Source organism: Balaenoptera borealis (genome assembly GCF_965194805.1).
Source record: "Balaenoptera borealis genome assembly, chromosome: 1".
Lineage (NCBI taxonomy): Eukaryota > Metazoa > Chordata > Mammalia > Artiodactyla > Balaenopteridae > Balaenoptera > Balaenoptera borealis.
In genome coordinates, this window is record NC_138860.1 from 45,406,979 (window position 1) to 45,431,833 (window position 24,855).

The following is a 24,855-nucleotide window of genomic DNA, read 5'->3' on the forward strand; positions in this document are numbered from 1 at the left end:
AAATGAACCCCCATGTTTACTGCAGCATTATTTACAATAGCCAAGATACGGAAGCAACCAAAGTGTCTGTTAATGGATGAATGGAAAAAGAAAATGTGGGGCTTCCCTGGTGGTGTAGTGGTTGAGAATCTGCCTGCTAATGCAGGAGACACGGGTTCGAGCCCTGGTCTGGGAAGATCCCACATGCCACGGAGCAACTAGGCCCGTGAGCCACAACTACTGAGCCTGCGTATCTGGAGCCTGTGCTCCGCAACAAGAGAGGCCACGACAGTGAAAGGCCCGTGCACCGCGATGAAGAGTGGCCCCCACTTGCCACAACTAGAGAAAGCCCTCGCACAGAAATGAAGACCCAACACAGCCATAAATAAATAAATTAAAAAAAAAAAAAAAAAAGAAAATGTGGCATGCATACACACACACACACAGAGGAATATTCTTCAGTCATAAAAAAAAAGGAAATCTTGACATTTGCGACAACATGGATGGACCTTCAGGGTTTTATGCTAAGTGAAATAAATCAGATAGAGAAAGACAAATACCATATGTTCTCACTTATATGTGGAGTCTAAAAAAATTTTTTTAAAAACTAATAGATACAGGGCTTCCCTGGTGGCACAATGGTTAATAATCCACCTGCCAATGCAGGGGACCCGGGTTCAAGCCCTGGTCCGGGAAGATCCCACATGCCACAGAGCAACTAAGCCCATGCGCCACAACTACTGAGCCTGTGCTCTAGAGCCCGCAAGCCACAACTACTGAGCCCGCCTGCAACAAGAGAAGCCACTGCAATGAGAAGCCCATGCACAGCAACTAAGAGCAGCCCCTGCTCACCGCAACTAGAGAAAGCCCACACGCAGCAACGAAGCCCCAACACAGCCAAAAATAAATAAAATAAATTAAAACAAACAAACAAAAAAAACTAATAGATACAGAGAACAGACTGGTGGTTGTCAGGGGCAAGGGCTGGGGCGGGCAAAATGAGAGAAGGGGGTCAAAAGGTACAAACTTCAAATTATAAAATAAGTAAGTCATGGGATTGTAACGTAGAGCATGGTGACTACAGTCAATACTGTATTGTATATTTGAATGATGCTAAGAGAGTAAATCTTAAAAGTTCTCATCACAGAAAAAAACAGTTTGTAACATGTACGATCACAGATCTTGACTTATGATGGTGACCATATCACAACACAGACAAATATCAAATCATTATGTTCTACACCTGAAACTAATATTATATGCCAATTATGCCACAATTTTTTTTAAAAGGAACTTGGTTGTACAATGTCTAAGTCTGTTTCTGTGACTCTTTTTTCATTGCTGACCTCCCACACTTTTGGTTGAGACTTTATTTTGGACAAGTTAATGTATACGGAACTTATAACAAAGACTACCACCCTGAGAGTAACAGTGCATCTTAAAGCTAACTTTACATATCTTTTGTCTTTCATTGTATGCCAATTTCATATTTTAATCTACAGAAGGCAATCATATTTCCCTTTTTTCCACGTTCTAAGGGCCAAGTCCAGTCTTTTGGACTTTACTAATAACTCAGAAATCCATACCCTTCTTCCTATGCCCAAGTCCCCTCAATTTTCCTCCCTGAATTGCTATGATGGCCTCAGATTTCATCTCTCAGCTCTCAGGACTGCCTTGCTCCAATCCATCCAAGAGATGGAGATCTAAAATGAAAACTCAATCATGTCACTTTTCACTTACAATCCTTTCAGCCTCCCAAAAGCTTTCAGGATGAAATCCAAACTCCTTAATATTTTCAATTAAACTGCTTTTACTCATGCACTTTCTCCAGGTAACACTTCTTCCAGAAAACCTTTGCTGACCATCACCCTCTTGAATTCGGGATCAGGGACATGCTCTCAGCTCACACAATTCCCCATGCTTTTTTCCCCACTATAAAATGTTTCACAGCATATAATACTGTTATTTCTCTTGCCTTTCTCCCCAAAGACTGTTAACTTCTTGTAAGCTATACCTCATTATCTTTGAATCAAAAGCACCTAGCACAGTCCTTGACAAACATCGAGTTTACTACCTATAAATAGAGATAAGCAGTGATAAACATCCTTGAGAATGGTTACTGTTTGTCTGACAAGAGACAAGCTATAAGCAAAACCAAATTCTGATTTACTATCAATCAATTAAAAGGCTGTCCTCAACTTAATAAGGAAAAAAAAAAAACACCTTCATCCTGTGGGAGTCATAGACGATTTTTCAAAATAGAAGCATCCCTAACGCACTTAACATATCTGATATATCAAAATTCGATTCCAAATGTTGGTGTTTATAGCTGGCGTGATGGCTTCAAGTTTACTCCGCAGAGCTGAAGCGCTGGCCGTGCAGGCCCTGACGGCCCGCGGTCCCAACGGAGTCTCCATGGTGCACTCTATGGCGTCTGGAGGTGGTGTTCCTACTGATGACGAGCAGGCAACTGGGCTGGAGAGGGAGGTCATGCTGGCTGCACACAAGGGACTGGACCCGTACAATATGCTCGCCCCAAAGGCAGCCTCAGGTACCAAGGAAGACCCTAATTTAGTCCCCTCCATCACCAATAAGCAGATAGCGGGCTGCATCTGTGAAGAAGACAACAGTGCTGTCATCTGGTTCTGGCTGCACAAAGGCGAGGCCCAGTGGAACCCATTACAAGCTGGTGCCCCACCAGCTGGCCCACTGAGCCCCTGCACTAATTCACTCAAAATGTGATGTTAAAAAAAAAAAAAAAAAAAGTGATGTAAAGTTTCTTCTTTCCCATAAAAACTAGCCATTACATTGGCTCCTCCTCCCATTAAAAAAAAAAAAAATTCGATTCCTACACTTTGAAAAGTTTTCATTGTGCAGAGCAAAACGTCTCCATATCCTCAGAAAACAACCAGTGACATGGGATCTACACTCTCAGGTTAAAATAGTCTATCATCCTAGGAAACAAAGTTATCATTATCATTGTCTAACCAAAATCTCTCACTCTTAAATTTTAGTTCATTTCCTTTAGTTAGATTTCTCTTTGACTTAAAAGACCAGTCCATTTCCTCATGAAAACCCTTTTCCTGTAGGATGTGCCAGAGGCAAAGGGAGACTAATAGCTTCTTGGCTCCTTTTTCTACATATACTGAAACTGAAAACATTCAACTTGAAGTTTAGTTCATTTAAATTTGTATAGGTTTTCAAGGTCTGAATGTGCAATACTTTCCTAGTAGAAATCTTTCTATTCTATTGCTCCGAAAAATATTCTAAGAGAATCTTTTCATAAAAGAAGTCCTAGAGTTTTTTTTAACACTGTGTAGGTCCTGGAGAAACATACAAAGTCACTGAGGGCTCAGTTTTATTACAATGAGACTCTTAAGCGCAGAGACATGTAATGCTGCTATTTCTCCCAGTGAATCAAGTCCTTATCACTTTGAGTCTCTTTGCAGTCCCTTATCTTTCACTATATTATGATCATTAAAACCATGGACTTCAGTAATAATCTACCAATGCACTGATTTTATAGATAAAGAAACAGAAGTCTGGCAAAGTTAAACGATTTGCTTAAATGACAAGAATAAGGAAGAGAACACAAATCTGTTCCAAATTGGACGTTCTTTCTACTACATCACATGGGCATTTTGTAAAATACTGGCTGAATCATTTATCAAAACTAGTTTCTATTTTGTTCTATTAGCTTCATGAACAAAACAACCTTTCCAGTAGCTGGAAACAGCAATATAATTCCAAAGATGTCCAATTCCTCTACTCCCATTCTCTTTTAAATTCTCTCCAAACAGGCTTTCACTCCCATCATTTCTTGTTGAGACATCAATGATTTCCACGTTGCTAAGTAGATTAGCCAATTCTCGGTCCTCTTTTTAACTAAACAATTAGTGCTTCTTCCTTGGAATGCTTTCCTCTCTTGATTTCTAGTTATACTCTTCTATCTTCAGTTTCTCAGGCTACTTTGTTCTTTTATCATCATCCCTGACTGCTAAACATTTGAGTATTCCAAGGCTGAGTCCTTAGACCTTTATTAATTCTTCATTTAATCAGTCCTTTAGTGGTCCTACCTAGCCTCACAGCCCTGATTACCATCTTATATGTGCTTTTGGATCCCAGATTTATGTATCTGACCCAGACCTGTCCCCTTGAATTCTAATCTTATATATCCAACTGCCTTTGTAATATCTCCATTTGGGTAACAAAGGCATCTCAAACTTAAACATACCCCAAAATAATAGCCTCAGTCTCCCACTCTTTCTCAAACTTGCTTCGTGCTTGTTCTCCATCTCAGTAAATCGCTATGCTATGCTTCTACTCACTCAAGACAAATCCTCAGAATCTGTCTTATCTTCTGTTATTTTTCTCTCACATCTAGTTCATCATTAAATCCTTTTGGTTTAATCTCCAAAATATACATAGAATCCAACTATTTCTCAAAACTTCCAACTACCAACTTTACCCAAGATATACCGTCCTCTTCTGCACCTGGCTCTGATGACCAGGGAAACTGTGCCACTGGGTCCCACAAGACACTTTCTATATAAGGCCACTCTTTCAAGACCAGGAGACACAGCTGATATACTTCATATATAGAAACAAACACAAAGAGTTAGGCAAAAGGAGAAGACAAAGGAATACCTTCCAAATAAAAGAACAAGATAAAAATCTCAGAAAAGAACTAAACAAAACAGAGATAGCAATTAACCAGATAAATAGTTTAAAGTAAGTAATAGTCATAAATAAGCTTAACGAACTTGGAAGAAGAATGGATGAATTCAGTGAGCTTCAACAAGGAGATAGAAAATATTAAAAAGAACCAATCAGAACTGAAGAATAAATGAAATGAAAAATACACTAAAGGGAATCAACAGTAGAATGGAGGATGAAGAGAACAGATCAGTGATCTGGAAGACAGGGTAGTGGAAATCTCCCAATCACAACAGCAAAAAGAAAAAGAATAATAAAAATAAAAGGATAGTTTAGGATACCTCTGAGACAACATCAAGTGTAGTAATATTCACACTATAGGAGTCCTAGAAGAAGGAGGAGAGAGAAAGGACATGAAACCTATTTGAAGAAATGATGACTGAAAACTTCTCTAACATGGCAAAGGAAACAGACATCCAAGTCTGGAAAGCACAGAAAGTCTCAAACAAGATGAACCCAAACAGACCCACACAAAGACATATTATACTTAAAATGTCAAAGGTTAAAGAGAGAATCTTAAAAGCAGCAAGAGAAAAACACCTAGTTACATACAAGGGAACCCCCATAAGACCATCAGCTAATTTTCAGCAGAAACTGTATAGGCCAGAAGAAACTGGCACAATATATTAAAAGTGTTGAAAGAAAAAGCTTACAACCAAGAATACTCTACCTGGTAAGGTTATCACTCATAATTGAAGGAGAGATAAAGAGTTTCCCAGAAAAGCAAAAGCTAAAGGAGTTCATCACCACTAAACTGGCCTTACAAAAAAAAAAGTATTAAAGGGACCTCTTTAAATGGAAAAGAAACGCCCATAACCAAACCAAACCAAACAAAACAAATTATGAAACAGAAAATCTCACTGGTAAAGGCAAACATACCAAAGGTAGTGGTTCAACCACCTATAAAACTAGCATGAAGGTTAAAAGACAAAAATAGTAAAATCATTGATATCTAAAATAATCAGTTAAGCAATACACAAATAAAGAGATTTAAATATGACATCAAAAGTATAAAACGTTGAGGGTGGGGAAGTAAAAATGTAGTGCTTTTAGAATGTACTTGAACTTAAATGACCATCAACTTAAAATAGCCTCCTATATACATAGGTTGTTATATATGAACCTCATGGTAACAACAAACACAAAACCTATACCAAATACACAAAAAATAAAGAGAAAGAAATACAAACACAGCACTAAAAACAAGTCATCAAATCACAAGGGAAGAGAACAAGAGTAAAAGAAAGAAACAGAGGACAACTACAAAAACACCAGAAAACAATTAACAAAACTGCAATAATAATTATTAATACTATTCTATGAATTATAATTATTCCTATGAATAATTATTCTAAATGTAAATGGACTACATGCTCCAATCAAAAGACATAGGGTGGCTGAATGGATTTTTAAAAAAAGACCTATATATACACTGCCTGCAAGAGACTCACTCACTTCAGGTCTAAAAACACACATACTAAAAGTGAAGGAATGAAAAAAGATACTCCATGCAAAAAGAAAACAAAAAGAATTGTTGGAGTAGCAATACGCATATCAGACAAAGTAGGCTTTAAAACAAAGACTGTAACAGGAAACAAAGAAGAGTATTACATAATGATAAAGGGATCAATCCAATAAGAGGATTATAATACTTCTAGTATGCACCCAACACAGGCATACCTAAATACATAAATATTAACATATATAAAGGGACAAACTGACAGTAATACAATAATATTAGGGGACTGAAACGTACCACTTGCATCAATAAATAGATCATCCAGACAGAAAATCAATAAGAAAAAGTTGGCCTTAGACATAATAGACTATTATAGAACATTCTATCCCAAAACAGCAAAATACACATTCTTTTTAAGTACACACAGAACATTCTCCAGAGGTGAGGGGTGGGACTGAAAGTTCCAATGCTCTAATCACAGGGATGAGTCTCCTGGCAATGGGCCCCCATTCTTCAGTGGGGTCCAAAAGTCACCTCATTAACACAACATAAGATACCTTTATGGTTCTCCTCACTTAGGAAATTTCAAGGGTTTTAAGAGCTCCGTGCCAGAAAAGGTGACAAAGACCAAATATTGATTTTGTATTACAAATCACAATATCACATATGTTCACACAGAAAAATGCACACAAATGTTTATATTAATAGAAGCATTATTCATACTAGCCAGAAAGTGGAAACAACCCAAATATACATCATAGATTAAAAGATAAACAAAATGTGGTATATCTATAAACTGGAATATTATTTGGCCATAAAAATTAATAAAGTACTGATTCATGCTACAACATGGATGAACCTTAAAAACTTTATGCTAAAGATAAAGAAGCCAGTCAAAAAAGACCACATATTATATGATTCATATGATTCCATTCATATGAAAGTCCAGAAGAGGAAAATCCACAGCGACAAGAGGTAAATTAGTAGTTGCTTAGGGCTGGGAGGACGATGATATGTGGCAGCGGAGGGGAGGGGTAGAAGACTGATACCTAAAAGGCACAGGGCTTCTCTGTGCAGTGAGGAAAATGTTCCAAACTTGACTGAGGTGACGGTTGCATATATATCTCTGAATATACTATAAACCACAGAACTGTACATTTTAAAAGAATGATTGTATGGTAAGGGAATTATATCTCAATAAAGCTGTTAAAAATTAATACATTAAATGTGATTCTGGAAGTGAAAAACCCATCTTAAGCAGAGGTAGCATCAAAAAGTTGACTTGACTTGCCATGACCCTGGTCCTCTCTGGTACTTCCTCCTACCATGGGTTATGCTGTTGCCCCTCTAACACTAGCTTCCTACATACACATTTTCTGAATGATTTTATCACCTCCTTGTCAACTTGTTAGACTTATTCCTCTTGTATGTCTGTATTTTCCATGTATTTTCATTTTTACCCCCACCTGAAAACACACACCTTGCCCCAAACTGTAACGCAGAGGTCCAAAGCAATCATCTGTAAAGGCTTGAAGGTCTTCGTCAAATGCCTGAGACTATAGCCCAGATCTTATCCATTATTTCATCTAGCTAAATGCAAAAGCAGATGTCAAAGGATTTTGAAAAGCTGTAAGTAGTCGAGGTGATTAATATAATTATATTAAATTACACACATCTTTTCTTTGCCTGTCAGTGTGTCAGGGACTGTGAAAAACCACCACATGTACAACAGTCGTAAAATGTTACAGTTGGACATGACCTTAGAGATGTTCAGATCCAATTCTGCCATTTTATAGTTGAGATAACAGATACAAAAAGGTAGATAGACTTTTCTAATGTCACTCAGTAAGCCAGCAAACCTCCATTCAAGGCCCTTTCTGTCCACTGGTGAGTCCAAGCTGATAACCAACCAGAAGTACAAGGGAATCAGAAACTCTTGATGACTGTACACACACACACACACACAGAAAATGACACACAAAGATAATACTACAATCCACTACAGTGAGTTAGTAAACTTAACTAAAGGTTATTAGTATGTTTTCATTTTTATTTCCCTCTTTATCTTCAAAAACACTTTGGTCTTAGCCTCTCTACTCTGAATCACAATGGAACTAGAATTAATCATTTTTGCTGAATTATACATACAGTTAATTTTATGGAACCAATTTAAGGTAGTCATTTTCTCATATTATTTAACTCAGAATAGCTATGATTTCTTGGCCATTTGTTATTAGCATACCACCTTTCCCCTACTTTGAATCATGATTGCCAAAGTATAGGAAAGTCAACTACAACAAACTTCCCCATTTGGTTAACAACTGGAAGGTGGCACACTACGATACAATTTATTCCAATAATTTTTCGTATCGCATCAAAATATCATGGTGATCTAGTTTCCATTTATGACTAGAGGCAATTTTTGTGTTCTGCTTACAGCAACATCATTTCATAACAGTTTTTTGGAGGAAAGCAAATTGTGCTGTTAGAGAAAACATTTTTTACTTTATTTTTTACCCGATTTCAGATTCATCCCTATAGAAGAAACATATTTAGCCTATTCCAAAATAACAAAAGTCTTGGACCACATCACAATTGGCATCTTGACATTTAATAAATTAAAACATTATAACACATGAGGTATCTCACGGAGGCAGCTAACACAGTAAATGATCATTCAATTCTTTATGCAAATATAAAGAACATATCACGTTTGACCAACGTACAAATTACTAAAATATATGTATATCCCGGAAGAGTAGGATCGGTTATGGTTTTCATCATTTAAAGAACAACAACAAACAAAAATCCCAGAGTTCTATTTCCCTCTAAATTCCTCCCCCTGCCAATTTTTTTAATAGCTGAAACCTGCCACATTTAATACCCAGCAATAATTTGAACTCATATATGCTTGTCAAATGCATGAGGAAAGAATTTGAGATTCTCAGTATCAAACTCTCATTGTGAAGAGGTTGTGTCAAGGTCTTCCAGTGAAGAGAGGGATTTCAATAGAAATGTGGGAGAACAGTGGGGGAGGACTTTTAAGAAACCACTGCTTTATTTCTTCAACTGGGCAGCCACTTGTGCTAATGAAATTCAGGTGGATGTTAGACAGCCAACCCCAGGGCTCCCCCAGCAGTGCTGCCCTCAGCAATGACAATGAAGGCTCCTATGAGCCTCACAGAAAGGTGCCACTTTGAAGAGAAAAAAGTAAAGAGGATCAAATTCCAGTGGAGCAGCTGAAACCCATGGCTTTAGGGCAAAAAATAAAGTGATTGTGCTTCAACTACCTTTACAGAGCACCGCCATACCAAATTTCATGCATTTCTACTGGATGAGGCATGGACATAACATTTATTACCATCTGTGAACCTAACTAAGAATGATCTGGTGCAAAGAATTTGAATAGATTCAATTAAGAAATGGATGGCTTCTTCTTATTTTCATCTCTTCAATTCATTAGTAGTCATTGCTTACAAGCTTCCTTGGGTCTCACACAACAGGTTTTTCTCTCCCTTACGTGAGAGTTATCTTGAGTATGCTCTCAAGCTGGATGTTAGCTCTTAAACTATTGTTGCTGAATACCCATGTCCCAATCTGCCTTAATTAAACATTCTTTAGTTCTAAAAATTTTAAGTTAATTTTAAGTTAATTAACTGCTTTTGATGTCTCTGCTCTGGTTCTGATTTTCATAATTCCACATTTCCAGGTTTGGGTACCACCGTACAATCACCCTAAACAAGCCGTCTCCATGGCTGAGACTTGAGTAGGTATCAGAGAGCAAACCCAGATACAGGCGAGCAATTCTTTGTTACAACTGTATTCAGCTACACATTTTTTAAAAATTGTTTTGAAACTCACACAAAATGTCACAGCATAAGAAACAATGTAATCATAAGGAATAACAAAGAATAAATATTTCCCTTACCTGGATCATGGAAAGGCACCAAAGCAAAGTTGAAAAGAGGTCTCTTAGGTCTTTTCAACGACGTCTCCAAAATTTTGGAAGCCCCCTCGATAACCTGAACTAAATCATCATACATGGAACCCGTCACATCAAACACAAAAGCCAACGTGGAGGCCCCCTCGGGAATTTCCTCAGCCCTGATCTCTGACTGGGGGCTTGCATCCTGAGCCTGGGAAGTATAAAGAAGAGTGAACAGGAATACTGTGCGGACAATGCCCCAGGAAATCATTTTGTCTTTCTTTCCTTTTTTTTTTTTTTTTTCCTGAGCGCCTAAGCACTGTGCTGAGTCCTCCTCAACAACAGGCAGCGGGTTTCTTCTCGGGGCAATTCATTCGACTCCCGAAACCTCTTTGAACTCGCAAAAAACTGGGGGCTGAGAATCAGATGGGGACAAGCACCAAACCCGAAACCCTGCAGGGGCCGGGCGGGCAGAGATGCGGCAGCTTTTGTCCGGACGCAGCCTCCTCCGGGACAGCCGAGTGCCCGCGGCCCGGGCGGCGTGTGGCTGAGTGCGGGCGGCGCGCCCGGCCCATGCCCCGGGGGCCGCTCCGAGCCAGCGGCGCCGCACCGAGTCCGCTGCCCTCGCCGCCGCCGCCGCCGTTGCCGCCGCCGCCGCGCCGCTCTCCGCCGCGCCGCTCTCCGCCGCGCCAGCCGTCGCGGCTCCCAACTTTCCACTGCGCGCCTCCCGCCCGGGAGCTGGGAGAGAAGGGGAAGCCGGGCTCGGCCTCGCCTCCTGATTGGCCGGTGGACGCCCCCCCTCCTTTGCTCTTGGGCGCCCCCCCCCTCCTGGAGGCCGACTTCTCTCCACTGATTCTCGGGTCAATTCAGTACCTGGGAAGCGCTCCCAGTATCCCCTCCGCACCCACCCGCGTTGCTTCTCATCTCCAAAACCCCAAGGTAAACAATGGCTTTCAAGAATGTGTGGCAAGGACCCGAACCGAGGGACACCACGCTAACCAGCACAAAGGGAACTGTATTTTTCTACGATGCAAAATGCTGCTTCAGACACCTCTATCATAATTCCCCCCCTCAAGAAGCCAAGACCTCCCCCCCTCGCCAGCCCAGCCTCCCGCTCTCAGCCCGCAACTCAGCCCAGCCGGGAGGGGGAGCTGGAAAGTTCTCCCGACTGGGCTGCAGCCGCATTCTCACTCTTTGATCTCCTCAGGGACCAGAAACGGGAGGAAGGGGAAAAGGCTGTTGAGGGGAATGAGAGAGAGACAGCTGGAACTGGGTAGTCACTGATTGTAGTTAAGAAAGATGGTAGAAGGGAAAGCAGCTGGATGTGGAATACTGGGTGGAAGCTCAGTGCAAAGGATGAGGAGGGAGAGAGGGAAAGGCAGGGGGTGCGGGGGGGAGAGAGATCATACTGAAGAGAAAAGTTAATTTTTTTAAATTTCACTATCAAGATTCATGTTTGCTGAGCAATATGAACCTTCGCCTCAGCATGGTGTGGCAGAATAATATCCTCATTTCACACTTCCTTCCATAGAACACCCATGTGCCAAGTCTCAGCCAAAGATCCATTGAAAAGGTGTTCCCTTCTATGGCATTTTCTTGCTGATAAGTAAGGAAACCTCGCCCTGTAAAACTACAAAGTTTTCCCGTGTTGTAATTATTATACACATTTGGGTACTAATAACAGAGATAAGAAGGGGGACAAAGAAAGTCAACCATAAGCTAAGGATTCCTTGCCTCTTTGTAATAAAAACATATTCACATCCTGCAAAAGGAGCTGTTGTCTGGATCCTGGCATTTAAAGAGGGGCCAGCAGGCATCTTGATCTGAGTTGGAATGTGTGTCAGACCACCCATCCAACACGGAGGCAGCCTGAGGAAGAGCCAGCTCCCCTGAGCCTTTTATAGTCTGCAACTGTCTTCTCTTTCAGACCCAGGGGCTCTGGACCCTGAGTTTATGATACCTATAAGTCACGTCATTTAAAGGAAGCAGCCTGGCCATTTGGACTGAGTGGGAATATGAGAGGAAAGGGGGAAGGTTCTTCCTTTCTAAATAGTATTTAGAAAATGCTATTTGAGTAACCTACTCCTTTGTTTATCTAAAAGGGATTGCATTCTAAATCCTGGAGATTTCACCGAGACCTGAGCTGTTCCAGGTGTTCAGGGGAGGTGGTAGAGCCTGGTGATTAAGGCTTCTGGGTCAGATAATCTGGGTTCAACACCCAGCTGTGACACTTAATAACTGTGTATCTTCAGCAAGTTACCTATTTCTTTATGCCTTCGTTGATTCAGCTGTAAATGGAAATAATGACAGTACCTACCTAATAAGGATTCAATGATCTATCTTGGTAATTGTTCTGTGCATACTTGAAAAGAATGTTATTTGGTGGAATGCTCCATAAATGTCAATTAGGTCAAGTTTCATAGTGTTGCTCGAACATTCTGTATCCTACTGATTTCTGCCTTCTTGTTCTATCAGTTATTGTGAGTGGAATTGAAATCTATGACTGTAATTGTGGATTTGTCTATTTCTTCTTGTAGTTCTATGAGGTTCTGCTTCATGCATTTTGAAGCCTGTAATTAGAGGCATAAACACTTAGGATTATTATGTCCTCTTGACTGACATTTTTATCATTATGAAGTTACATTCATTATCCCTGGTAATATTATTTGCTGTGGAATATGCTTTGTCTGATATTGACATAGCACTCCAGCTTTCTTTTGATTAGCGTTAGCATGATATATCATTTTCCATCCTGTCACTTTTAAACTATTTGTGTGTTTATATTAAAGTGTGTTTCTTGTAGTCACCTTACAATTGGGTCTTGCTTTTTTCATGCAAACAATCTCAGCCTTTTATTGGACTATTAGACTATTTACATTCAATGTGATTATGGATATGGTTGGGTTGAAATGTACCATCTAGCTATTTGTTTTCTTTATGTCCCATCTCTTCTTTGTTTCTTTTTTCCTGTTTTTCTGACTTCTTTTGGGTGTACTGAATATTTTTTATGATTCCAATTTATCTTTATTGCTAGCTTATTAGCTATAACTCTTATTTTATTTTAGTGGTTGCTATAGTGTTTATAGTATACATCTTTATCACAGTCTTCCTTCAAGTAATATTATACCACTTAACCTCAGAATAATATACTTCCATTACTTTCCTCCCAACCTTTTTGGTTAGTCATCCATTTTATTTTACATTACTGTATTTTAAACCCCACACTGTATTAATGTAATTTTTAAAGTAGTCAATTATCTTTTTAAAAGATTTAATTAATTCTAAAATTAATATATTTACCCATGTAGTTACCATTTCTGGTGCTGTTCATCTCTTTGTGTAAACCCAGGTTTTCATCTGATGTCATTTTCCTTCTCCCTGTAGGATTTGCTTTAATACTTCCTGTAGTGCAGTTCTGCTGGTGATGAGTTCTTTCACTTTTGTGTGTTCAAAAAATTCTTTATTTCACCTTTGTTTCTGAAAGTTTTGGGGTTTTGTTTTGTTTGGGCTTTGGGGTTGTTTGTTTGTTTTGTTGGATAGAGGATTCTAGGTTGGCAGGTTTTTATTTTCCTTTCAGTACCTTAAAGATGTCACTCCACTGTCTTCTTGCTTGCGTTGCTTCCAGTTGAGAAGTGTCTCTCATATTTATTTTTGTCCTTTTATATGAACCATATCTTTTTGTCTCTTGATGCTTTTAATATTTTTCTCATTATCACTGATCTTGAACCATTTGATTATGGTGTGCCTTGTTGTGGTTCCCCTCATATTTCTTGTGCTTGCAGATTGTCAAGATTCTTGCATCTGTAAGTGTATGGTTTTCATCAAATTTGTACATTTTGGGGCATTATTTCTTCAAATATATTTACCTCCTTTCCTTTGCAGACCCCAATTCACACATATGAGGCCACTTCAAATTGTTGCATGGTAAACTGATGCTCTGTTCAGTTTTTTAAATTAGTATTTTCTTTTCTCATTGTGTTTCATTTTTTGATAGTTTTCATAGTTATTTCTTCAAGTTCACTAGTCTTTTCTTCTCCACTGTTTATTCTGCCAATTGTCCCATCCAGTGTACTTTACATCTCAGACATTGCAGTTTTTATCTCTAGAATTTCTATTTGGATCCCTTTTTTTTTTTAATATCTCCTATGTCTCATTTTAAGTGTATGAATATCTAGAAGACAGTTATAATAACTTTTTATGTCCTTGACTGGTAATTCTGACATCTGTACCAGTTCTATTACACATCAGTTTCAATTAATCAGTGTTTCTCCTTATTATAGGTTATATTTTCTTGCTTCCTTTCAGACTTCATATTCTTTGATTGGATGTCAGACATTATGAATTTTGCCTTTACATGATGAATTTATACTAGATATTTTTGTACTTTTATAAATATTCTTGAGCTCTGTTCTGGGACAGAGTAAAGTTATTTGGAAAGAGTTTGATCCTTTTGAGACTCACTTTTAAAATTTATTAGGTCAGACCAAAACAGTATTCAGTCTAGAACGAATTCCCAATTGCTGGGAAAAAACCCTTCTGAGTACTCTACCCAATGCTCTTTGAATCATGAGGTTTTCCAATCCAGCAGGTGGGGATCCCCATCCCTGTGTGAGTGTGGGCACTGTCACCTTTATTCCTTCAAGTGGCTCTTTCCTCACATGCACATTCTGGTCAGTACTCAGCTGAATATACAAGGGGGACCCCCTCCACCTTGGTTCCACCTCCACACACCATGGCCTGTAAAATCTCTCTGAAGATGGTAAACTGAGACAGTTATAGGACTTGCTTCATTTGTTTCCCATCTCTGTGGAATCATTGTCCTTTTTTGCCTGAGAGTAAAATGAAAAACATGCTTACAATGCACTTGGCACAATAAATACTCAGTAAAGTTTGGTATTATTATTACCATTATATTTATTTGAAGTTACAGCACTGAAAGTTTGAAGCTATGTGTATATGCATTGAGGAAACAATGCTTTGGAAGGGACAGATAACTAGCGAGGCTTTTTTACTTGTTTATTTATAGAAGATCTTTTGTAGCTTCACTAACATCCTGAAATCTAAGTGGGTGGTAACACTTAAGAACTTAATGTTTAAGGTCCAGAAGGTACCATGACAGGGAAAGACGAGTGACAAAGAAAAGGAATATTTAATGTCTCAAAAGGCATTTCTACTTACATATGTATATATGTAGAAATACACATTAACTTCCGTAATCCCAGTGCATCTCTCCTCTTCAGTCTCATATAATTGATAACTGAATGATTTGGAACACATGAGAGACATACATGGGCTCTCCCACTCCTTTTCAATAAAATTTGATCTTTGTTGAAATGCAGATCTCTGGGGACAGAGTAGCCCTGTGGACAGAAATCTTATTTACACTTTAAAATAAATGAGTCCCTTAAAGTAGATTTTGGCAGGCAGTCAGCTGAGAACACCAAGAATGTAAAATGGGAGAAAGTAATTGGGTTAGGAAGAGGGCATGGCCCAGGACAGGGGTAGGAAGGGTTGGGCAAAAAAGACAGTGACGCTTAAGTCAAAGTACTGCCCAGAAATAACAATATATCCTAGCCTTTTTCCTGCTTGTGTTATTAAAAACAGTCTCTATGATGTTGGAAGGAACACTAGTTTATGAATCTAGTCTCTTCAGCCACTAATTGTTTCAGTTCTGTCACTCACAAGCAAGTCATACTAAACAATTTCTAAAATTTGTTCCAGCTGTAATGTTCTCTGATGGTCTTAGCTGAAGTTCCCCAGAAAGCAGAGCCTGAAATGAAGGGCTGGGGTGTGATTCCAGGGTGCAGGCATGAGGGATAGGGGGAATGAAGCAGCAGAGAAGGGGGAGCCAGTATAAAAGTGCATTATCAAGTTGGCCTCTTCTGTGAGCTACTAGTTACTGGGTCCTGTGGAACTGACTGAAAACCCTTACGTTAGGTGCCTCAAGACTGTGAAGGAGAAAGAGTAGTGAATGAGGTAAAAGGGCAAAGTACCTACTATCAGCAAGCATCCTCATTGGTCAAAGCCTTACCCCATCAGGCTAAAAAACCCCAAACATTTGGGTCCCACTTATATGGGTGCTGATCTGGTTTCCTTGGCATCCTGCTCCAAGGCGTCAATAGAAAAGCCCAGGACAGAGACAAGAGAGGCACACGAGACACCTGAGACAAGATGCTCAAGATGCTGTCAGGTTGCACCTGCATGAAGTTGGTTGGAGCTTGATTATATCCTGAAGACATGAAAAGACACTGAAGGAATTTAAGCTGAAGAGCAAAAAGATTAATACTTCAGCAAAATCAGACAATGAGTGGAATAAGGGAAGTAAGTTGGGGAAAAAGACAAAAATAGGAGTAGGCTGCAGTAATAATATTAACAACATCCTTCATCTAGCAAAACTGAGACTTGGCAAGTTTATGCAGTTTGCCTAAGGTCATTATTAGTGAGCAGCAGAATCATGATTTGGACCCAGGCAAGCTGATTCCCAAGCCCAGGCTCTTCACTGCTTTGCACTGCTGCCCTCAGGCTCCAAGTTCCAAACTAAAGTAATAGCAATGGATAAGACAAGGAGAAACTGTTAATACGTTAGGAGTTTGGGATTAACATATACACACTACTATATATAAAATAGATAATCAACAAGGACCTACTGTATAGCACAGGGAGCCCTACTCAATATTCTATAATAACTAAATGGGAAAAGAATCTGAAAAAGAATAGATATATGTATATGTATAACTGAACCACTTTGCTGTATACCTGAAACTAACACAACATTGTAAATCAACTATACTCCAATATAAAATAAAAATTTTTTAATAATGTCGTTGCTTTTTAATATATTGACTTTGTATACTACAATCTTGTTGAATTTGTTATTAGTTTAATAAGATGTGGTTGGGCTTCCCTGGTGGCGCAGTGGTTGGGAGTCTGCCTGCCAATGCAGGGGATGCGGGTTCGAGCCCTGGTCTGGGAAGATCCCACATGCCGCGGAGCAACTAGGCCCGTGAGCCACAACTACTGAGCCTGCGCGTCTGGAGCCTGTGCTCCGCAACAAGAGAGGCCGTGACAGTGAAAGGCCCGCGCACTGCGATGAAGAGTGGCCCCTGCTTGCCGCAACTAGAGAAAACCCTCACACAGAAACAAAGACCCAACACAGCCAAAAATAAATAAATTAATAAAACACTGACATTATCAGAATATTCTGAACATGAAATAAAATTAAAAAAAAAATAAGATGTGGTTATTCAGGCAGATTCTTAGGACTTCCTACATATATGATTATGTTGTTTGCAAATAAAGACAGTTTTACTTTTCCAAAAAAATTATCAAAAGTATGTGGTAGGGACTTCCCTGGTGGCACAATGGTTAAGAATCCACCTGCCAATGCAGGGGACAAGGGTTCGAGCCCTGGTCCGGGAAGATCCCACAGGCCGCGGAGCAACGAAACCCGTGAGCCACAACTACTGAGCCTGCGCTCTAGAGGCTGCGAGCCACAACTACTGAGCCTGCGAGCCACAACTACTGAGCCTGTGAGCCACAACTACTGAGCCCATGTGCCACAACTACTGAAGCCCGTGCGCCTAGAGCCCGTGCTCCTCAACAAGAGAAGCCACCACAATGAGAAGCCCGCGCAACGCAAATGAAGAGTAGCCCCCTCTCGCCGCAACTAGAGAAAGCCTGTGTGCAGCAACAAAGACCCAACGTAGCCAAAAATAAATTAACTAAAAAAAAAAAAAAGCTTGTGGTAATTTTCCATTGCTTTTTATAGAAGATCTGCATAGGTAATTCCAAACAAGCACAAGTCAGAAACACCCTTTAAAGTCTCTATGGACAGAGACAAGGATGAGAGGAAAAAGTAAGTTTAATGGTAGCTGATACCTATCCTTCCTTGGTCTACCCTAGACACTAGTCTAGATAACCTCCAGGATGTCCTAGAAGATCCTAGGTGGTAGGGAATAGGAGTAGAGAAGGGAGTAGCTCCTCCTGGAAATTAATACACAATGCAGGCTTTGCAGTGACATGTAGTAGATTACAGAACAGCTCCAGTTTCATGCTAACAATCACCAAATTAGCTCTCGAAAGTCTCGTTACATAGATTCTCATCTTTGTTATATTTTAGGGGGAGAATATGAAAAGGTGATGTGTTTTAAAAAGTAGTCTAGCACATTTACAGCAACGTCAACACTAAAATCTTCTCTTCAATTCAGTTTTCTCCCTTGAAATTCTTTGACCTGCCCTCGAGAAGATCAGACACTGCTCACTGGTTAAGTATTTCAAGAGATCACCTAATTGGAAGCATTTATCACACTAGGCCTGATAAAGCCTAGCTCAGAAAAACATTGCCTTAAAAGAGTGAGTTCTCAAGACGATTGCTATAAAGTAGTGTGTCCATACACTGCTTTATTGTAAACTGCCTCCTGCAAATCACTAGATGGTTTGACATTATCTTCAATGATCTTTCCTAAAATGTCTAGTTCTCTATGTAATGAGGCCCAGGATTATTTTATGTTTACTTAGCACATTTCTACCGGGTAAGTAACGTGCTATTACAACTAAATTAAAAGTAGAGTACTTCTGCACCGACCATAATGGTTGTACTTGGCACTGTTATGAAACTTAAAAAAAAAAAAAAGTTTGCTTATTTTTTCTTGTCTCCCTTAAGAAGGCAATAAAAGGACAGAAAGCCATCATGTTGTAACTGGAAAATTAATCACATCAAATATTCTCTTATACTAATCAAGTTATAAGTCAGGAATTGGCTTATATAAAACAGATGTTTATATTCTTATTCTCCTTTGGTACGAACGTCGAGAGAAGAAAGCACAGAATAACTCTGTCATGGTGTGCTTTGGAGAATGGAACACTCTAACTTTTTTAATGGAGCCACAAAGCCTGTGGTCAGTCAAGGGGACAGCCAGAAGAGGGAAAAGCACAGGGGCCAAGTCTTCTACTCCTTATATAGGCAAAACTCCTGTTGTCTGTAATGGAATGGGAAGTACGCTGCCTGAGGAAGAGAGAACACGTGTCTTATCCAAAGGGAGCCCCACTTTTGGCTCAGCCGCTGCCCTAGTTCTCTAGGACACATGATTCTGGTTTGCATTTCAATTGTGAGCTCTTCATAAGGACCACAGCTACCCACCGCCTCCTAAAATAAAGATCAAGAGACCTACGAGCTATCCTCAGACTACTTGGGGAGAAGTTTTGAAAGCTTAACTCAATGCTTAATGGAGAAGAGAGCCTTGAACAAAGAATGCCTCAGCTTCCCTTTCTGAAAAGAATGGAAGAAATTAACATTACTCCTCAATGACCTCTCTCCAGATGTCTTCTCAAACCTCCATCCTCTTTCACAGGTGGATGCTGTCCCCATAAAGTCAGGGCAATATTCACACACCCAGTCTTTTCCGCTCCTTTATCCCAATTCAAATGCTGGAAAAGATTTTAGAGATCATTTTTCTACTCCAGGGCCTTCAGTTTACAGAGAGAAAACTGAGTCCCAGAGAGTGACTTGTCCAAGGTCTTACAAAATTTTGAAGTAAGGCTGGAAGTATATTTTGGGCCTGTAATTATCACTTTTCTATCTCACCAAATGTACTAGCTAATATTTATTGAGGACTTACCAGGCACTCTTTTAAGCACTTTTTATGTATGAACACAGTGAATCATCTTCAATTCTCATTCCAAAACTATGAGGTAGCTAACATAATGATCCCCATTTCACAGAAGAGGAAATTGAAGATGAAATTCACACAAAGAGGTTAGGTCATCTGACCTGGTTCTCACAGCTCATCCTTCTCTTCACTTTTATTCTCTTCCTTTTGCCTTCAGTCCACATTTTCCCTATTATTTTACAGTAAAATTGAAAATTTTAATAATCAAACTTTGAAGTATATAATTACTTTATAGTATATTTCAAAGTTTTATTAATAATATAATAAACATACTATATTGGCCTTTTCAGAGAAAAAAAAAGATACTACAGTCTTGATTTCTTTTGCTTTGTCAATCATCCATGAAGCAGTCTTTGGCCTTGAATGAGCTTTTCCTGCCCCTAAGCCTACTTTTGAGCTTTCTCCCTCATGATTTATCAATTCAAACTAATTTTATATTTTTCCCATGATGCCATGAATTCCTTGAGAAAAAGGGCTGTATTTGAGTCAATTTTATAAACACATTGTGTTCAACATGCAGTAGGAATTCAATAATGTTTCTTTAATGAACTGCTAAATTCATAATGATTAATAATAATGACAGCAGTAATAATAACCACTGCCATTTAAGGGGTAATTTAACCATGTTCCTGGCACATAGGTAAAATGAATACATTCAATATTCACAATAATCTTGTAAGAGAAATATTTCTATAACCGTTTCAGAGATGATCAAACTAAACTAAGAATGGCAAGCAATTTGCCCAAGATCACATTGGTAGTACATGGTACAGATGGGAGTTAAACCCAGGTCTTTTAGGACTCTTTCCAATACACTCCATTACCACCATGCAAAATAATTTCATTATTAGCCTGAACCTGACATTTCTAGGAAAAATAAGTGTTCTGCAGAGAAAGTTATTCATTTTAAGGCCAAAATATTTATTTAAATCATCTCGCTTATGTCAATCTATCTTTACTTAACCCCAGATACCTAATCAAAGAGTTGTAGAAGTGAGGACAATTTAGCAGGATGTAGCTTTGAAGAAAAAAGAAAAGGGAATAGTATGAAGCTGTGAATATTTTATTTAGCTACTCATCTGTTTATTAGAAACATCCATAAAACATCTATTTTTATGGAAAGGGAAAGATCAATGTTCTAATATGGATTTACCTGATACTGAAAGAATATGAGAAGGTATTAGAGTACAGTTCAGATGGTAGATATAACCCATTTTCTGTTTTCACTGTTAGTCTAACTATGATATATTTTTAGGGATGAAACATCCTTTCTTCTCTTCTTGCAGATCTCCCTTCCATGTCTTCAAAATAGGGATTTTCCTAGGCTAAGGCTTTGATTATGGATGTAAAGGAGTCCTAGAATTCAGGGAGGAAAAGAGCTATGAAAACCAGAAAACACCTACTGTTTTAGACAGCTGGAATCTGTCCTAATTTCAAACAGAGGAAGAAATTCTAACTTCTTATCTTACATTCCAACATTCAGTAACTCTCTTTATCAGAATATTTCTCCTTACATTTCTTCTAATATAAGTTAAGCCTCTTTCTTCTTGTTCTGTTTTCAGAAGTACTACAGCTGGTCACAGCCTTCCAAATATTTTTTTTTCTCTATAAAGTCATGAAAGGGTAAAGGTGTTAGCTTCAATAATAATTACCTAGATCCAGGTTTTCTGCCTTTACTTTTTTTTAATATCTTAGTCTTATTCAAATCATATTAATCAAAATATGATAAATAATTCCAGTTTCCTCTGAAGAAATAGGAAATATATCATAAAAATCAATCTTTCTTTCATTTTTATTTCCAGCCTACACTTAGTTTAAAATCAATATTTTTTTTGAAAAATTTTAATTAAAAACAAGGCTACACCAATAGCAATTATACACCAATAGCAATGAACACACTTAGTGCCTAAATCTTGGTTTCTAGTGGCAATTTCCAGTAAAAGGAACCAGAGCTCCTTGGAGAAATGGCTGATTCTAAGGATGGAACAGGAAATATATAAGATGAGCTTAGAGCATCTTATTGGGCCACAAATGAAGGAAATGCAAGACAAAACAAAAAAGGTACACACACACACACACAAATAGGATATGTCAGAGGGACACAGAAGCCAACTGAAAAAACTCCCAGTGTCTAAGCTGGAACAATTTGAACAACAAAACATAATATTAAATTATAACCCAAAGTATAAAATAAATATCCTTCAGTCTAGAAGGATACAAATAAATGATTGGATAAATAAATAAATAAGGGGTTCTTCTCCCATGCAGAAGAATTCCAAATAATATATGTAGAAACACCAGCCTCAAGGAGATGGAAGATAAATACCCACCCCTTATATGTGGTAACTTGCTCCTCAAAAATAAAGTAAAGAAAGGGGGAAAACAATTTTACAGAGGAGAAATCTAGCCAACATTAACTCCACCAGGTGATCAAGGTTAATTAACATCAACAATGATAAATCGTGTTGACAGCATGTATTCTTGATATGACGTGATGAGAATAGCATCTGTCATTTTCCTTCCAAAAATCCCCCCAAGACTTCTTGTTATAGACTAGAGAAGTCTAATGTGCAATTTGGTATCCTGGATGGGATCCTGGAACAAACAAGGAGCATTAAGTAAAAAACCTAGCAAATATGAATACAGTATGGTGGAGTTTAATTAATATTTAGTTAATACTGATTCACTAGTTGCAACAAATGTACCATACCCATGAAAGATATTAACAATAGGGGAAACTGGATATGGGGTTTATGGAAACTTTCTGTTCTATCTTCACAACATTTCTATAAATCTAAAACTGCTGTAAAATAAAAGGTTATTTATAAAATAAAATAAATAAATAGCAAAAGTAGCCCCGAAACCATTTTTAATGAGGCATGAATATGATAGCATCAAAAAATACAAGTAATTTATATTAGTCGTTTGTCATCCATACAATGAAGTGAATTAAATAATTCATGGTAGTTCATGAGTGTATTTTATCAAGCAGAATAATGTCTTGCACTTAAAAGACAGAACATCTGAAAGAAATTCTACTGGGCCTATTGGAAATTAGACGAAAGGCATTATATAGCATAAATAAGCATTGAGAAATGTACCCTAAAGCAAAAATACTGCTGTTGCTTATTGCCATATGGCAAATCACTGCCACTTAAGCAAGTCTATAGTGTTAGTTACTGAAACATTAAGGGTGGAAGACATTCATGATTATGTTTTTTCAAAAAAAATCCTATCTATCATAAATTGCAACTGCTATTTCAATCAGAACAGCTTGCTAATGAACCCAAAGTCATTAGCACGTGTATCATTTAGTTTGACTATATTTGGTGACAAGCTCTAGCCCCATAACAGCTTGTTGCCTTACAGTCGTTAGTCAATGTGAGACAAGAGTACGCCTAGATCAGCATAAACCTAAACCCTTCCCTGGAAAAACTGCTTAAACGAATGCCTTATTGATGATAGATCAGATATGTTACTATCTATGGAACCTGACCTGCATTAACCTGGGAAAGAGCCTGTGCACAGGCAAAGCAAGTTCTACCATAAATGACTCTAGTGGGAGAACTTTGCTGAGACTTGACGGACAAATTTCAGCAAAACCCTTCCACTCACACTGCAGCTAATCCCAGATGTCTTGATAGAGGATTTTCTGTACTACATTGAAAACATCTCCACAAATTTCTTTTGCTGTGACTTATAGGCTGGCCAAGGAACTGAACATTAAGATTGCACAGACAAAGGTTTCTTCCCACTGGGCTTGTAGTTTACGGCTTAGGGTTGATTTTCTAAACACAAATGTACAATGAGTTATTAGAAGCATGAAAACTCATTCAGTCATCCCCAAAGAGCATTCTTTAATGCTAAATATTTAGCTATATGCCGAAACTGAGTATAAAATTAGAACCATATTTAAGAGATGTTGAAAAAAAAAATGGTGTTACTCCAACTAATTCAAACTACCAATATTGCTGCTATCAACTTATATAAAGAACAAAATAATAATAATAAAATAACTGCACACCAAAATTGACAAAATAAGATACAAACATATCCAGCAAACATATGACTTACAATTTGTATCATATCTCTCAACTAAATTCATCCTAAAAAAGTCACAGTTTCACTCTTTCTGACTTTAGTTCTTATGAAGCGGCTCATTTAGTTCAACCAGAAATTGATCAACAATGGTTTAATTTTCCAAAGCTTGCTCTTCACAAATCCAATCTATCCAAATATCTTTACCAATAAAGTAAAACTCAGAACGCTTCCATGGAAAATTCAGCAACTGTGTTTGTCTTCTACTAACGCAGAGCTAGTTGATTTAAGTTTACCCTAAAATTTTCAAAATGGCCAGAAACTACTTTCCAAGGTGCTACCAGAAACATTTAGAGAAACCATGCACAAAAATAATTACATTCTCAATGAGAAGGCAGTGTGGGAAGTTTTCACCCTACCCTCAGTCTCTACCCTAACCCACACATGGATATATTTGGTCAGCATTATCTGTTCATAAGTCATTCAATGTATAGTCATTGAAAAACTTCTATATGCTAGACACTAGAGAAATACCATAAAGAGATGGCAACCCTCCAGCCACATTATAATCAGCCAATATCTAGAGTTTTCATGGCAAGATAAATAAACTTAACTCTTACCAGAGATGTTAAGATTTTGATAATTAACTGTTGCCTGATCTTTGCTTCTAGTATGTTACTAGCCTTATTTGCCTAAGATTTCTACTAAATAGCTATTTTATACTTAATGGTTTAGGATCAGTAGAGGTATTAGGAAAGTGTGAAAACTAATATTGCCCTCTGCTGGCAGATTCCTCAAGTAAAAAGAATTGCATTCGTTTTGCCATTTTACCTTATTCCTCAGTCTTTGGGGATACATTTTGACATTAAAAGATTAGAGTTTGCTTCTTATAAGTAATGCTTGGAATTCCTTCTGAAACAAAGTCCAAAATGTCTAGGCAAAGATTGATAAGCACAGTCAGCACCAACCAAAATCAATACTTTAAAAAATATAGTTCTATCCACATCATGTGAAGACATTGTCTCACAGCATAGTGGTTCAGGGGTATCTTCACCTCATCTTATTGAACC

General features: G+C 38.3%; 1 protein-coding gene, 2 long non-coding RNA genes and 1 pseudogene across 8 annotated transcripts in view; 3 read left to right on the forward strand and 1 right to left on the reverse strand.

Annotated features, from left to right (window-relative positions):
* The window catches only part of HMCN1 (hemicentin 1), a 510,534-nt gene extending 499,739 nt beyond the window's left edge, over window positions 1-10,795 (reverse strand). For all 5 annotated transcript variants that reach the window (XR_014247210.1, XM_082401086.1, XM_082401087.1 and 2 more), the window contains exon 1: window positions 10,083-10,795. Coding sequence is in view for 4 of the 5 variants with exons in the window: in XM_082401086.1 (XP_082257212.1) it covers window positions 10,083-10,350 (268 nt within the window). In the remaining variant the exon portion in view is untranslated. The remainder of the gene's footprint in view (window positions 1-10,082) is intronic.
* The window catches only part of LOC309633571, a 190,300-nt gene extending 172,484 nt beyond the window's left edge, over window positions 1-17,816 (forward strand). Inside the window, exon 2 of the long non-coding RNA XR_014247618.1 lies at window positions 16,968-17,816. This is a non-coding gene — a long non-coding RNA (uncharacterized lncRNA). The remainder of the gene's footprint in view (window positions 1-16,967) is intronic.
* The window catches only part of LOC309633518, a 339,904-nt gene that overhangs the window by 285,970 nt on the left and 29,079 nt on the right, over window positions 1-24,855 (forward strand). The window lies entirely within an intron of this gene.
* LOC309633408 (cytochrome c oxidase subunit 5B, mitochondrial pseudogene) lies at window positions 2,302-2,898 on the forward strand (annotated as a pseudogene). Its single transcript has one exon. The product of its transcript is annotated as a cytochrome c oxidase subunit 5B, mitochondrial pseudogene (transcript).